The 15498-nt window shown below is 48.1% G+C and overlaps 1 protein-coding gene across 5 annotated transcripts in view; it reads left to right on the forward strand.

Moving 5' to 3' along the window:
* ASTN2 (astrotactin 2) overlaps nucleotides 1-15498 on the forward strand; it is an 813615-nt gene that overhangs the window by 452116 nt on the left and 346001 nt on the right. For all 5 annotated transcript variants that reach the window (XM_053921242.2, XM_053921245.2, XM_053921243.2 and 2 more), the window contains one exon: nucleotides 13352-13502. In XM_053921242.2, the coding sequence (XP_053777217.1) occupies nucleotides 13352-13502 (151 nt within the window). The remainder of the gene's footprint in view (nucleotides 1-13351; nucleotides 13503-15498) is intronic.

Consider the following 15498-nt stretch of genomic DNA (forward strand, 5'->3'; position numbering starts at 1 on the left):
TAAAATACAGTTTATGCTCATCACTACTTCCAATTTATGGTTGTTGTTACCTCTGTTAATAGATCTTTTTATTTAATGTGTCAGTAAAGAAGCATATACTGTTATATTATGATAATACAGTTGGCTTTTTAAAAACTGTTTCGATAAGTGGTCTCTTTTGCAACGCTTTTTTCATTTGATTTTATGCATTTAAAAACATTATTCTAGCATGTGGCCCATTCGCTTCTCCAGGCTGACAAAGGGGTCCTGGGCCCTGAGTCAGGAACCCTGTTCTACAGCCTTGAGTGATGGGTAGGATTGATGTACAGCAGCCTATCAGCAGTAACGACCACCACCACGTAAAAGCCAGTGTGTTGTGGAGCAGTTCACACAGTCTGCACTCGTTCACTCCTTCATTTATTCATTCATTTATCCAATAACTATCTGGGTGCCCGTAATGCTCCCGACACTATTGCAGGGCTCAGGGAGCATAATGGAGCCCCTGCCTTCACGGACCTTTTATTATCTCATGTAATTGCCATGGCAACCTAAGAGTTAGGTGTTATTATCCATGCATTTCCATGCACAAGGAAACTGAGGTTCAGAGGTTGAATGAGTTGTTCACATTTTTTTTTTCTCAGCTAATAAGTGGCAGGACCTGGGTTTGAGCCCAGGGCTTCTTCACGATAACACAGTTGTATTTAGTTCTGATTTCTCTGCTGGTCGCTGAAGTCCCTTGATTTCCTTTGATGCAAACCAGTGGATACAATGGAAACAATGTCTATCCCCTCCCCTCCCGCCATGCTTACACTTCTACCTTATCCTTCTTGGGAAGCCACATATTGTTATTAGAAATCTGAGCTGGAAGGACCCTTAGAGTTCACCTCATCCTTGTATAAATGTGGAACCTGAGGTCCAGAGAGGGGGAAAGGCCACCTGGGGACACTCAGCAGAGGCGGGCAGAGCTGGACCCTCCGGCTAGAAGACACAGCCCTGCTTGTGCTCTGATGGTGGGCTCTCCTGGCTCCAGGCCATCCTCTCTGCCATCCCACGTCACCCAGGGCTCCACGCTCTCTGGGCAGCAGGCATGCCCCCTGCTGGGCTTCCTGAGCAGCTGCTCCTGAGAGCCCGGTGGCCTCTCATCTGAGCAGCCCAACTTAGTGAGCCTCTCTCAGAGACCACGGCTATGCAGAGAGCTCAGTGACTCCATGTGGGTATTTCATGAATAAATAATCCTCCAGCCTCAGCATTTGTCACTGAACCTATTATTTTTTCTTCTTAATATAATGATGGGATTTGCAAAGGGCAGGAAAAGAGGTGCGGGGGGCGGGGGTGAGAAGGAGACCTCTGACTCTATGACTGAACAGTTGGAGCAGGTACAGGGAGGAGGGGATGGACTCAGAGATGAGATGGACTCCAAGGTCACGATGCATGCGAGGGTAGGGTGGCAGTGAGGGGTCCTACTCCACCTGACACTCCTGGGAAAGGCCCTGATGTGACAAAACTTAATCAGGCCACTGGCTGGTTTGGCTTCAGGGCCTGACACTCTCTAGGGAAACCTTCTTCCCCCCACACCCAACTCCCACCCCAGTTCCCTAGATTAGATTGGCCCCTCTGCAGTCTGCTCTCATGGCACCCTGTGTTATTAAAGCATCTGTTGTACATATCCCTGTGTAGACGTAGACATAGAGATGCTGACATACAGACACGGATATATAGACATAGATATACACATAGGCATAGACATGGAATACTCGATACAGACTTAGGCACAGAGACAAATACTTGCTGGGTGCCTCTGTCCCATTAACTGAACTGGAAGTTCCAGGAGAACAAAGCCCTTGTCTGTTTGGCTCTTCCCTGTTTGCCTAACCTCCGGTCCCTATGGCCAGCGCCGAGTAAATATTTGTGAAATGAACAGATGCATTTCCAAAGACACCAAACCCTTGTAAAGGTCCCCGTTCGGGGCCTGATGATGATGAGGGCCTTTTACAAAATCTTTTGTCTTATCGCCTGCTGACCACGACCCTGTGAGTTGAATATTATTGTCCCCATTTCACAGGTGGACAGTGGACACTCATAATCATGTTCTCTTTGCCCCCAAGACCACACAGCTGCTGGGCCTCATTCATCCCTGCTCTTCTTCCTTCACCAGCTGCACTTATTCAGTGAACAGCTGGGGCATGCCCAGTGCGCCGGGGGAAATGAGTGAGGACTCTCGGCACACAGAAAGCCTGTGAGCTACTCAAAGGCACAGACACTTGCCGGAAGCTATGAGGCCACCCTGTGCAGCAATATATATTCTTGGCCTAAATTCGGGCAAACCATAACTTGCTGGAGGAAGGGGAATAATAAGTGTCAGCTACAACATTAGTCCCAGAATGTCCAACTGGAAAGAGCTCTTATAAGGAGGAAGGCAGCACACCATCAGGACTGGAGTCAGACACCCCGGAGCAGAGCCCCTGGCTCTGTGGCCATGTTACAGAGCAGGGGGGGGGGTGGTTCCTTCACGATAAATTATTACAGAAAGGATTCCCCCTTTCTGTCTCTGGAGGTTCCTTCCCCCACGCCCACCTGCTAGGTTCACAATGCCCGCCGCCAGAGGAAAGACGTCTCTCAATGCCAGAGACTGGTGAAAAGGAAAGGAATTGTTTATTTAAAAGTTACACAAACTTAGAATAATGACCTAATGTCTTCAATAAGATACTAAAGTCCTCTAGAATACCCACAGAAGGGCAGTCCTTCCCTCTCCCTGTGCCCAGTCCAGGGTACCGTGTCTCAGGAAAAGATGTAGAAGTCTGTGATTCAGGCTCCCGGCACCATCAGCTGTGTGGCTACTGCGATCTCCAGTTAATCCAAAGCCATGTGGCACCTTCTCATGGCCCAGCAGCAAGAGTCCTCTCTCCCCTTTCTCTATGGCTGCAAAATCTCTCCTGCTGCCTAAGCCGCGTGGCAAGAAGAAGCACTCCAAAACCTCGTGGTCCTCTTTACTCTCCTTCAGAACCACATGGACCTCTATCTATCTACTTGCTTCAGAGCCTCGTGGTTCACTCCTTCCTTCAGAGCCGCATGGTCTCTTCTTTCTCCCCCAAAACCTTGTGGTCCTCCCTACTACTTTTGGAGCCGCGTGGTCTGTTCTCTACTCTATGCTGCCGGGGCCTAGGTTTAAATCCCAGCACCCATCTTCCTTTGCAGCCCCATTTCCGACTCCTCCTACAGTCAGCTACACCTGCCAGCATCCCCGTATTCTTCCAGCTTTACTGGGCTGCCATAGTAAGTCTGGGCAGGTGTGGCCCCATGGCATGGAGCCAATCATCTCCAAGCTCTCACGCAGGTGCTGTAACCAGGGGGAGTTGCTTCCCAGTCCCATCGTGGGTGGAAGTCACTCCCATCTCCCTGGCTCAAAGCAGGGCCACAGCTATTTAACATATCCATGAAACCAGTTAAAGGTTATAGATATGTTAAATGACCGTGCCTGGGGTTAGCTGCAAAGCTCTTGCTACCCAAAACATATCTGAATGGCCCTGTTCCATGTGTCCCATCCCCCTTGGCTCAGGCCTGTGGGGATGAGGACATCCTATATACATTTTTCTAACATTTTCTGGACACCCCGAGTCCTGGACCCCATTACAAATCCCTTCTTGGGGCCCTCCTCTTGGCTGCACCCTGCTTCAGCCATGACCCACTGTTGACACAGGGCAGCCCCCTCAGTGCTGTAAAGGGCCAGGTCTTACATGCAAGTGTATGCATTTCTTTTTTAATCAACAAAATGGGGATTAAAAACAGCACCACCTCATGGGGCTATGGCAAAAAAGGAGGTAATCCATGTTAAGTCAAAGTTCTCCTGTGTGGTTCTCAACAGATATTTGCCATTGTTGTTACTGTCACCATGACATCAGACAGCCCTCCCCTGGAAGCTTGGCTCTCCTCCACAACCATACCAGACAGTTGCCCTCCCCCGCTCCCTAGCAGGCATTCCTGCAGCAGCCAGCAGCAGCCGGTCCTTCCAGGTCACCACTACCTGGAAACCTTTCACCACCTAATCTTTTGTTGTCTTTGTTTTTGTTTTATCCACATCCTTTATTTATTTTTTTAATTATTTTATTGTTGTTCAATTACAGTTGTCTGCATTTTTCCCCACCCCAGCCAAACCTCCCTCCCTCCCCTGTTTCCACCCTACCCCTTGGTTTTGTCCATGTGTCCTTTATAGTAGTTCCTGAAAACCCTTCTCCCCACTATCCCTTCCTCCTCCCCTCTGGCTATTGTTAGATTGTTCTTAACTTCAAAGTCTCTGATTATATTTTGTTTGCTTTTTTCTTCTATTGATTATGTTCCAGTTAAAGCTGAGATCATATGGTATTTGTCCCTCACCACCTGGCTTATTTCACTTAAGCATAATGCTCTCCAGTTCCATCCATGCTCTTTGTCACAAAGGGTATAAGCTTCTTCTTTCTCTCTGCTGCGTAGAATGCCATTGTGTAAATGTACCATAGTTTTTTTGATCCACTCATTTGCTGATGGGCACTTAGGTTGCTTCCAGTACTTGGCTATTGTAAATTGAGCTGCTATGATCATTGGGGTGCATAGGTTCTTTTGGATTGGTGTTTCAGGGCTCTTAGGGTATAATCCCAGCAGTGTAATTGCTGGGTCAAAAAACAGTTCCATTTTTAGTTTTCTGAGGAAATTCCATACTGTTTTCCACAGTGGCCTCACCAGGATGCATTCCCACCAACAATGCACTAAGGTTCCCTTTTCTCCGCATCCTCTCCAACATTTTTTTGTTGATTTGTTTATGTTGGCCACTCTGACTGGTGTGAGATGGTACCTCATTGTGGTTTTAATTTGCATCTCCCTGATGGCTAGTGATGCTGAGCATCTTTTCATATGTCTCTGGGTCCTCTGTATGTCCTCCTTGGAGAAGTGTCTGTTCAAGTCCTTTGCCCATTTTTTAATTGGGTTGTTTGTCTTCCTGGAGTGGAGTCATGTGAGTTCTTTATATATTTTGGAGATCAGGCCCTTGTCTGAGGTATCCTTGGCAAATATGTTTTCCCATACTGTTGGTTCTCTTTGTATTTTAATGCTGTTTTATTTAGCCATGCAGAAGCTTTTTATTTTGATGAGGTCCCATTTGTTTATTCTTTCCTTTATGTCCCTTGCTTTAGAGGACATGTCTGTGAGGATGTTGCTGCATAGAATGTCTGAGATTTTCCTGCCAATGTTTTCCTCTAGGACTTTTATGGTGTTACCACTTATATTTAAGTCTTTTATCCACCTTGAATTTATTTTTGTGTGTGGTGTAAGTTGGTGATCGAGTTTCATTTTTTTGCACGTAGCTGTCCAGATCTCCCAACACCATTTGTTGAAGAGGCTGTTTTTGCTCCACTTTATGCTCCTGCCTCCTTTGTCAAATATTAATCTACCGTAGAGACTTGGGTTTATTTCTGCGCTCTCTGTTCTGTTCCATTGGTCTGTCACCACCTAATCTCCATAAAGCAGTTGCCCTGTGCCAGTCACTGTCCTAACACTGTACCTATGTTGCAGGTGGGCACAGGTAACCAGGTTCTTAGTGATCATGAACAATGAATTGAACCGAACACACAGACAGTTCATAGCAGAAAGAGAGATTTGTTAAGCGGTACTGCACTCCACAGAACACAGGAGTGGGCCAACTCCAAACAGAGGTTGACCCTCAGGGGCTAGAGGGATTCTACCCTTAGAGGGAGGATATTTCCGGGCTAGCTTTGGCAGGGTTCTATTGTGCATGTGTAAGTAGTTATATTACTTTTAAGCTACTGCACACATGGTCTCCCATGAATTTCCTTGATTGGCCACAGGGGGAGGGGTCCCACAATGCTAACTTATTATAATGCTATTATAATGTGTTATAATGTTATAATGAAGCAGGGGTCATGGCGCATCGTCTGTGCAGGTGCAGTCATGATTCCCGATGATTCACTGCTTTTCCAGAAAGCAGGGACAGTCGGTCTTAGAACATAGGACATAGGACAGGGTCTCTGTCCTGTATGATGTCCTTTGTCTTAGCCCTGGGGCACCTCTGGAGTTTCCTCCCTCCTGACTCTCTCCTGCCTCACCTACAGCATCTTCAGCTCATTTCCAAACAGCTTTAATCCTCCAAATAGTGCCTCCACTTCTTCTATACAATGGGGATGATCCTGTCGTTGACACCATCGTGTTTTTATGAATATCAAGCAGGTCGACATGTGATGCTCAGAACATTCCGTGGCATATTAGGAATGCTCGATAAGCACGAACTCGTTGCCATGATGATTTTTATGAAATACTAATCTATGCTATTAGTCTAAATAAAAGCAGCATCTGCTTTTAGAACCTTTCAGTGGCCACCCGTAGTACACAGGTTGAAGCCCAGAATCTCCAAGGCCTGGGACACAAAACCTTGTCAAGCCTGGCTGCCCAGTTCCTGCCATGTCCTACCTCCTCCTCAACACTCCAGCCTCCTTGTGCGGCTTCAAGTTCCCCCAGTCAGGGCATATACTCACATACAATCTTCTACCACCAGTCCTCATATTCTGCCCCTCTGCCTGGAACGCCCTTTCCCCACACCACCCTCCTTCATTCGGCTCATCATCAATTCCTGCTCATCCTTTATGTCTCAATATTGCCTACTCCGAAAAACCCATCTGCTCCCCCACTTCCAAGGTTAAGGGGGCTCTTCTTTAGGGTCCTACAGCCTCTGTGATATTGATTGCTAGGTTTATGTTTTTGGTTAGTTTGTTTTTTACTGCCTCCCTAGCATGCTATGTCACACCTGTTCCTGTGTCTCTCAGGAACCAGCTAGTGCCCAGCGCAAACGAGGCATCAATGGAAAACTTTAAATGAGTAAATGGACAACGTGGAGCCCAGGTCCACCTTCCTGTCTCCTACACTGAGCGCCTCACATTCTCAGGTCACAGTCCTTGCACTTTTGAGGGGCATTCAGATGGCATTACTTAGTACCGGTTATTGGGCACTTTTTGTGTGCAGGGCATTTCACGTATGTTATCTAATTTATTTCCCATACCAACGCTGCCAGCTAGGTATTAATATTGCCATTTCTCAGATGAGGAAATGGAGGCTCAGAGTTTAAGGGACTTGCTCAGGGTCTCATAATGAGTGAATCTGGGAGACAAATGTGCCTCGTCTCCACTATTCTTCACTGTGGCTCATGCCATGTGGGCTCTGAAGGCTCCCTGAAACCCAAGGTGGGATGGGGTGGGGTGGGGTGGGATGGGAGGGAAGCTTGATTTTTATCAAATTCTGTCCTAGGTTCCTCCCTCCCTGGGGACTCAGGAAACAAGGCTGCCAGTTGTTATCAAAGGATGATTAGTCTGCGCGGGAGGTCTTGTCACACTCTGGGCTCCGAGTCATCCATTCACACCTCTCTCTGAGTGACACAGACCTTTTCTGGGGTTTATTAACAGCAGGCCATGTCAGCATCTGTTCCAGCCACTCTGCCTAACGCTCACTCTGCGTGGGGTTCAGCCGACTCAGCCAAATGGAACCCAGGTGATGCATTTACACTGGAACAATCAGGTCAGGAGGGGATGGCAGCCTGACTCAGCCTGGTGAAGTCTGAAGTGACTCAGTTCTGAAAGCAGTGTTAACAGAAAAAAAGAATTAGGATGTCAGAGGTGCTTGGAAATATCTTGGACAGTGTCTAGCCTTAATAGAAGTGGGGGGGGCGGCAAAGGATAGCCCTAATCTCAATCAGCTCAGTACCTGGCACGCAGCAGGCGCTCAGATGTTCGTTCAGTGAACGAACGGCGAGTGGATTTGCATTGGCTTTTAGAGTTGGGAAAACATGTATCTAGGCACCATGTCATCGCAGACTCAGAATAATTCTACGTGGCTGGGAGCTAAAAAGATGTTCTCACCTTACAGATGAGCAGACTAAGGTTCAGGAGAAACTTCGTGTAGGAGAAAGAATGTAGGTTCTGGAGTTGGACCTACCTGGGTTCAAATCCTAACTCCAACACTAAGCTGCGGCTTTTCCCACGTGAAACAGGAAATCGCAATCCAGCCTGCTGTGTCTTTTTGTAAATACGGTTCTACTGAAACGTAGCCACACTCATTCATTGCAGTTTGCATACTGTCACTGCATATTCTCTCTGGCCGCTTATGCACTATAAAGGCAGAACTGAGTAATTGGTACTGTGAGGCTGGCAAAGCCTGAGATACTTGCTTTGGATTCCTGTAGAGAAAAGCGTGCGGACCTCTGTTCCTCCCGGGGTGTGTTAGGTACTTAATGAACATTGGTCTTTCCTTCTCTCAAATGAAGAAGTTGCTTCCTCTTGGTCCTTTTTCTAAAACTTTACAGGCCTTATAAGTACCACCCTGTGTCCTCAGAGTCTGGAGTTGGAAGGGCTGGTGTAGGTTGGGAACACTGGAATACAAACCGAGGGCCCGGGGTTACCATCCTGACTCAGCCCTACTGTGTGAGCCTGAGGACTTCCCTCCGAGCTGTGAGCAGTGGATTGGACATGCCCCCCACCCCAAATTCATGTCCACCCGGAACCTCAGAATGTGACCTTATGTTGAAATAAGATCTTTGCAGATGTAATTAAGATGAGGTTGCATTGGACCAGGGTGGGGGCTCACCTACGGATGGTGGCATTGAAAGAACAGGAGACACAAGCAAGAAGGCCATGTGACAGTGGAGGCAGGAATTAGCGTGATGCAGCTACAAGCTGGGGAATGCCAGGGGGTGCCAGGAGCCATGGGAAGCTATGGAAAGGCAAGGAGGGGTTCCCCTTGGAGCCTACAGGGGAAGCATAGCCCTGCTGACACCTTGGTTTGGACTTCCAACCTGCAGCACTGTGAGGGAATAAATTTCTGTTGTTTTAAGTCACCCGGTTTGTGGTACTCATTATGGTAGCTCTAGGAAACAATTACACTGTGTTTCCTCCTTTAATTCCAGCATGGACCGAGGCTGCTGTGGCAGGCACACAGGCTAGGGGGCAGCGCTGCGAGATATGCCACCGAGATGGCACAGTCTGCCCTTCTGGTCTTCCTCCTCTAAGACACAGGGGGCTGGACACAGATTGTACCAGCTTTCCTATAATAAGAGCTCTGACTTGCTCCAAAGGCCCGGAGCATGCTGGACAGACATAACCTTGTCTCCCAGAAAGCTTGGGACCTGATGCCAGGCAGACTCGCGTGCACACCTGGCCTCCCTGCTGCACACCTGTGTGAACCAGGACAAGTGACATAACTCCCCAAATTTCAGTTCCTCTAGCTGCACAGTGGGTGTGGATATGTGTTCCTCATAGTGCTGGGAGACAATCAAAGGAGACAGCACAGGACCAAACCTCCCACAGTTCCCTGCGCAAAGCAGGTGCTCCCGAAATCATAGATGATGAAGGTGACGTAGGCGATGATGTGGTTTCTGGCAAAGTGAGGAATCTCACCCAGACCTCCCTGTTACCCCAGCTCACCTCCACCCCCAGCGCCGTTCCCCTGATCCCTTTGCCCCTGGGATTGGGTGGGACGGCTCTAAGTTCCAACAGACCCTGAATCCTGCACTCAGCAGCCAGAATGAGTGATTGGGCCCTGTGTTAAGAAAATGCCGGTGTCTGCCCTGAGCAAATTCTCTCAGTTGTGCCCAGACACGCCATTTCCCCAGGCTGACACAACCACTTTTCCAGACAGTAACAGCTGCTGTGTCAGGCCTTTGTGTTTGAAATAATATTCCCCTCATGTAACTGATGTTTATGCAGAATCAATCCTTTTAATGGCTAACAGCTTCCTTATTTGTACATATTGTTATTTATGTACAAACCTGAGCTGTTTCCTGGTTCCACTGGAAGGTGTCATTTGTTTTTTCTTGTTTTTCTCTTCTTTCATGTCTCTCTGGAGTTCTCTGTCTCTTCTCTCAGTGTCTCTCTGTGTTCTTTTCCACTCACACTGAGTTTTTACCTTCACTTTCATTCCCTGTCTTTTTGTCTCCTTCCCCCACCCTCTCTCCTTCTCCCTCTCTCCTTCTCCTCTGCACAAGCTCATATCTGCTCCGTTTACCTTCATGCTTTCTCCTTTTTGAATCTCTGTATTCCTTCGGTTTCTCCCTCTCTGCCTTTCTCCTAATCTAGCTTTTATTTTTGTCTGTCTTGTCACACACTTCCTCTGTCTCCATCTTCCTCTCTTTTAATCTTTATATGATACTCTTCTGTCTCTCTCTGTCTATCCATCCATGTCTGTCTGTCTGTCTGTCTGTCTATTTGTCTATCTATCTATCCATTCTGTCCATTTATCCATCCGAATAACCATTTATCCATCCTTCCATCAGTTCATTCATCCATCCACCTATCCACTCACCCGCACACCCATTGATTCATTCTTCAACATATCCACCCATCCATTCATCCATCCTTCCACCCGTCCTCTTCTGGATGACTACGTTTCTGCATCTTAGTTTCTCTTCTTTCTTTCTGCAATTCCTATACATGTTTATCTCTTTTCTCATTCTCACACTTGTAAGATTGTCTCTCCCTCTGTTTTTATCTCCTCCTCTCACCTGCCATGTATTCTTCTTCCTCAAAGGATGTTAATATTTTGGAAGCCTTACTTTGGTCTCAGGACCCTCAACTCTTTCCATGATTCAAGAGTGACAAGTCTTCTAAAGCCTTCAGTGCAGTAACTGTTCATTCTTTTCCCCCAAACACCTGTCACCCTGACCTCACTCTGTACAGAGTTAGCAAGTGAGGGATAATCTGGCAGCTCTCCCAGCATCTTCTCCTTTATCCCTATACTACAGCCCTGAGCATGGAGCTGTTGGAATAGGAACCCAGAGGCGGGCCTTGGCAGGGAGTGCCCTGTTGCAGAGACTCGGTAAAACCGCTGATTGGTGGAGACTGCATGCATGCTTTCTGATGTTTTCTTTGTTTCATTTGAAAAACACTTCCTTAGTACAAGTTCTTACCAGGCTTTGTGCTGGCGGCTAAAGAGGGATGAGTAAACCCCGAACCCTTCACTCCAAAAGTTTACAGTCTCTAGAAAACTAGAGAGCTGATGATTAAGATCAGTAAGATGGTAGAATAAGCAGTGTTCTCAAAGAGAAAAGGAATTAGTTCTGGCCGGGGAAGGAGAGGAGGTTTCACCAAGGAGGTTATTTATAGGTAGTAAGTTCGCTCAGGGGAGGTAAGCTTTGCCCAGTGTCACTGCTGCTACGTGCCCAGGATCTAGAATAGCCGTGATACACAGCAAGCACTCAAAAAGCAGTGCAATACCTGAATCAGTGAGTGAATGAATGAATGAATGAATTTGAACAGTTTTGAAGGATTCTTAGGAATTTGTCAGGGAAGGAAGTTAGAGATGAGCATTCTAGACAGAACAGCATGATTTAAGGATTCAGAGGTGAAGATGCACACCGTATTCAGATCCCCCCTTCAGAGCTGACCCACCCATCCCCAGATCATGGTCGATGGACCACAGTGGTGTCCCTTACTGGGCACTGTGGCTTTCAGCCACAGGGAACCACCTCGCGCAGGGATACCCCCTTCCAGGTGGCATCCCTTGACCAGTGACTGGCTGACGTGGTGATGCAGAGTCCTGGATCCCTTGCCTCCCTTGGGGACATCTCTAAAGAGTCATTCCAGCTGCTCCAAAGCTCCCTCAGGACCAGCTGAAGCTTATGACCTACACAGCATCAACCGTATCGCAGGGCAACCTCTCCCTTGCCCAATCCTGCCTTGCTTGCTTCCTCCAAGTATATCTCAGAGGGCTCCTTGAGAACCCCCTTCTCTGCAACTCTGGTTCAGAGGCAGTTTTCAGGGACCCTGACCTAAGATTGAGTATTTAGGGAATGAGAAGAGGCCTGTGGCTAGCAGATAGAGAATATGAGCATAGGGTAAATGTAGCTGGACGAGCAGGCAGGGACCAGATTATAGAGGACCTTGAGAGCCAAGGAAACTCATTTAGATTTTCTTCCGTCAGTAATGGAGAGCTATTGATCAATTGGGGTGTCTAATTCGAGCTGGAATTAACAAGTTCACTGGCAGTCAGTATGAAAGATGGGGCAGAAGACAGTAAGACTGGACACAGGAAATGAGCTAGGAGTCTAAAACCCGGAGCTCCAGGCCTGAGGGGGAAAAGGGTGGGAGAAGGCATGAAAGGTGGTCCAGAGACACCGCCATCAGTGCTCAGTGACCTCTTCTTGCTACGTGTACACGCACGGGCATCTCCCCTCTGTCACAGCTCTGGGTTCCATGAGTCATGTGTCACGGAGGGGCACAGTGCCTCTTCTCACTGCCCCTGGGGCCCCTTCAATATCTCCTGCAACTGTAGGCACCTTGGGTATTCCAGTGCTAGACTATTCCTTCTGTGGACCTTTCTCAGGAAAACAGTAACTTCCATCTGTATCTCTTATCTAGTAGAATTTTGAAGATCCATGAATCGTGGAGTCTAGTCCAGTTGTATCTCTTGGGAACCTCACTGGGGAGGAATCGTGTGTTTGCCTGGAATCCCATGACCTTTCCACCCAGTCTCGATGGTGTCATTTGTATGCAGCATGTAGGGTGCTAGCGTCAGACAGTCCTGTGCTTGCGTCTTGGCTCTTTATAGGCTGTGTCATTTGGGGGAAGTCCCACACCTTTCAGTTTGCAGCCATAAAGTCAGACTAGGAGGAATATGCTCATTTTGAAGAGTTACTATGGGGAGGTCTGAAATCTGCAGGAACATAAATAGTGCAAGTTCAGAGATGGGCAGTGGGAAGAGCTCTGTATAGACTCAGACGGAGCTTGGCAGAGACTTCCATTCCGCCACATTACAAGTGGGTGGCCTTCAGCAAGGTGCTTCTTCACCTTTCTGATCCACAGAGGTGTCGTATTGGTCAAGTGGAACATGGATGCCTACCTTCCAAAATTATGAAGATTAATTGAAGAAAGGATATAGCCCTGGTCAGGGGGCTCAGCTGGTTGGAGCATCATTCCATACACCATAAGGTTGCAAGTTGGATCCCTGGTCAGGGCACAGACCTAGGTTGTGGGTTTGATCCCCAGTTGGGACACATGGGAGGCAACTGATGGATGTTTCTCTCAGATTGGTTTTTCTCTCTCTCCCTTCCTCTCTCTCAAAAATCAATGAATATGTCCTTGAGTGAGGATTAAAAGGGAAAAGAAACAAAGGGTATAAAGTTCCAAGCATAATCTTATTTATCACAATTAGACACACATCATGTCATATGATAATAAACCTATTGAAATTTTTTGTTTTTCTTCTCATCTTCTTTTGCAATATATTTTCTTGTGTATAAATATAATAAATGATGATATCAAATGTAACAAATGCCCATTTAAATTTTTTTTGAAAAATCTCATGATCCAGAAGTCTCTGGGGTTTAACCATCCCCTTTCTCTCCAAGGGAAGAAGCGATGCTGTCCACGTACTTTGAAACCATCAATGACCTGCTGTCCTCCTTTGGGCCGGTTCGTGACTGCTCTCGGAACAATGGTGGCTGCACTCGAAACTTCAAGTGCGTATCTGACCGCCAGGTGGACTCCTCAGGATGTGTGGTAAGTGCCCTTGACTCATGAACAAGGCTGCTTGCTGGAGGCCCCTCCCTGCAAGGGGGCGCTGGTCCTGGAGGATCACACTAGTCCCCACTCCTACCCCTGTGGCCTTTGGCATGCCGGCTGCCTTGGTTTCCTCCTCTGTAAAGTGGGGCAATGAAACCTACCTTGTAGATTTGTTGAAATAATGAAATAAGTTATTAGAACTTTAGTGTCTGGTATGCAAAAGGTCCTTGAGAGCTCCCAGTGTGGAAGCTTGCAGCTTATGTGGGAATGGGGAGGATGTGTCTGTCTTTTCTCCATCAACACAGTAGGGGGGCCTGTCAATGCAGTGGCCATAAGAGAGAGTTTTACATGAGACCTAAAGTTTTTAGAAGGCTTCCTAGGGAAGCTGGTGCTGGAGCAGGTTTCAGAAGATGGGTCACTTTAGGAAGGGAGCAGGATGGCTGAAGTGTGAAGAGAGGTTGGCGAGCCTGTCCGTGCGGAGCTTTAGCCTCCCATGTGGGAGGAGGACGTGTGTTCCCTGTGGAAGGGATGCCAACCTGGGTGATTTTCCCCCTAGGAATGACCTAGGGTGTGCATTTAAAATGCAGGCTTCAGGATTCCACCCCAGAAGTTTTGATTCTATAGAGGGGCATGGGTCCCAGGGACCTGGCTTTGTTCACACTTTAATGAGTGTGCATATACATGTGGGGGTGGCAGGGGGTGTCTTGGAAGCAGACTTGGGACATGTTGCCCTGTAGGCTATACTCCTTAGCCTGTCATTCAGTGTCCTCTTCATTCATTTTACACTGGAGCCAAATGGAGCCACCGAGAGGTCGCGCTTGCCCATTTACCGCCTCAGAGCCTTTGGTCAGGCCAGGTTTCTTTTTTGTTTGTTTGTCTGTTCGTTTATTGTCTTTCTTCCTAAATTGAATTGCTCCCCTGGCCCATTTAGCAGGCAGGTGGACCTCTTTCCAGATTCATGTCCTTTAGGGAGCCTTCCCCATCCCCTGCCTGGCAAAGCTGCCATGTTCTCCCAGTGGTCGTCAGTGCCCTCTGTACCTGCATCTGTCAGGTCACCTGAGGTGGTTCACAGCACAGCCTGGCTCAGTTCAAGTTCCCCTCACCTGAGAAGCTGAGGGAGAACCTACAGAATCTGTGGACCCAGCTCAGCACCCCAGTAGTATCCGTCTCAGTAAAGGAGAAAGGAAGAGAGCAGGGCCGCAAGGGAGGGACGCGTGCAGGAGCAGGAGTCCCAGCTCTGCACTGGGCTCTGGGGAAGCGGGGTCTTAAGGGCCAACACAACAGCTGGAAAATAGGCAGCAGTCAGGAGACCAATGCAAAGAAGCTTCTAGAGAGTGGGGTAATGCAATGAAACTGTATTTCAGACTCAAAGATCAATGTATCATTAGAGGTGGATGGGCAATTGGAGATTTTATTGATCAGAATTCTTAGGATTGGAAGTGACAGAAACTCAATTCAAACTGCTTTAGGCAGAAAGAGGAAATACACTGGCGCAGGTGGAAGCCTGGCACAGTCGGACTGAGAGGCTCACACAGCATCAAGAGGAGCCCTCTCCCTCTCGGAGCTCTGCTTTCCATCCTGTCCTTCTCTGGCCAGTTACACCCTCTCCACTCAGTGAGCCCTGCAGGACGAGAACATCTCTTTCCCAGTTCCTCCTGAAGTCACAGATTCCATCTCAATGGGCCAATTTGGTTTTCAGGCCCGTCCTTGTATGAATCCCTCTGGTCAGGGGGAAGGACAGGGCTCATCCCAGAACTAGTCATCTCTGGGCCTTGGGCCAACTGGCAGCTGCACCCAAAATATGTGGCCGTGAGTTGGAGGAAGTTGTGGACTGTCAGGGGAAGGTTGGGTGCTAGCAACAGAACAGGGAGCTGTGGGTGCGAGGTCAGTGTGCATCAGCAGCTGTCCACGGCATGGTATTGCAGCCCCACCGTTCCTTTGCCTATTGCAAAAGCGAGGCCAGGTGAGGGGGAGGGGGGCTCGCCCAAGTCTT

Source organism: Desmodus rotundus, chromosome 1 (genome assembly GCF_022682495.2).
Source record: "Desmodus rotundus isolate HL8 chromosome 1, HLdesRot8A.1, whole genome shotgun sequence".
Taxonomy (NCBI): Eukaryota; Metazoa; Chordata; class Mammalia; order Chiroptera; family Phyllostomidae; genus Desmodus; species Desmodus rotundus.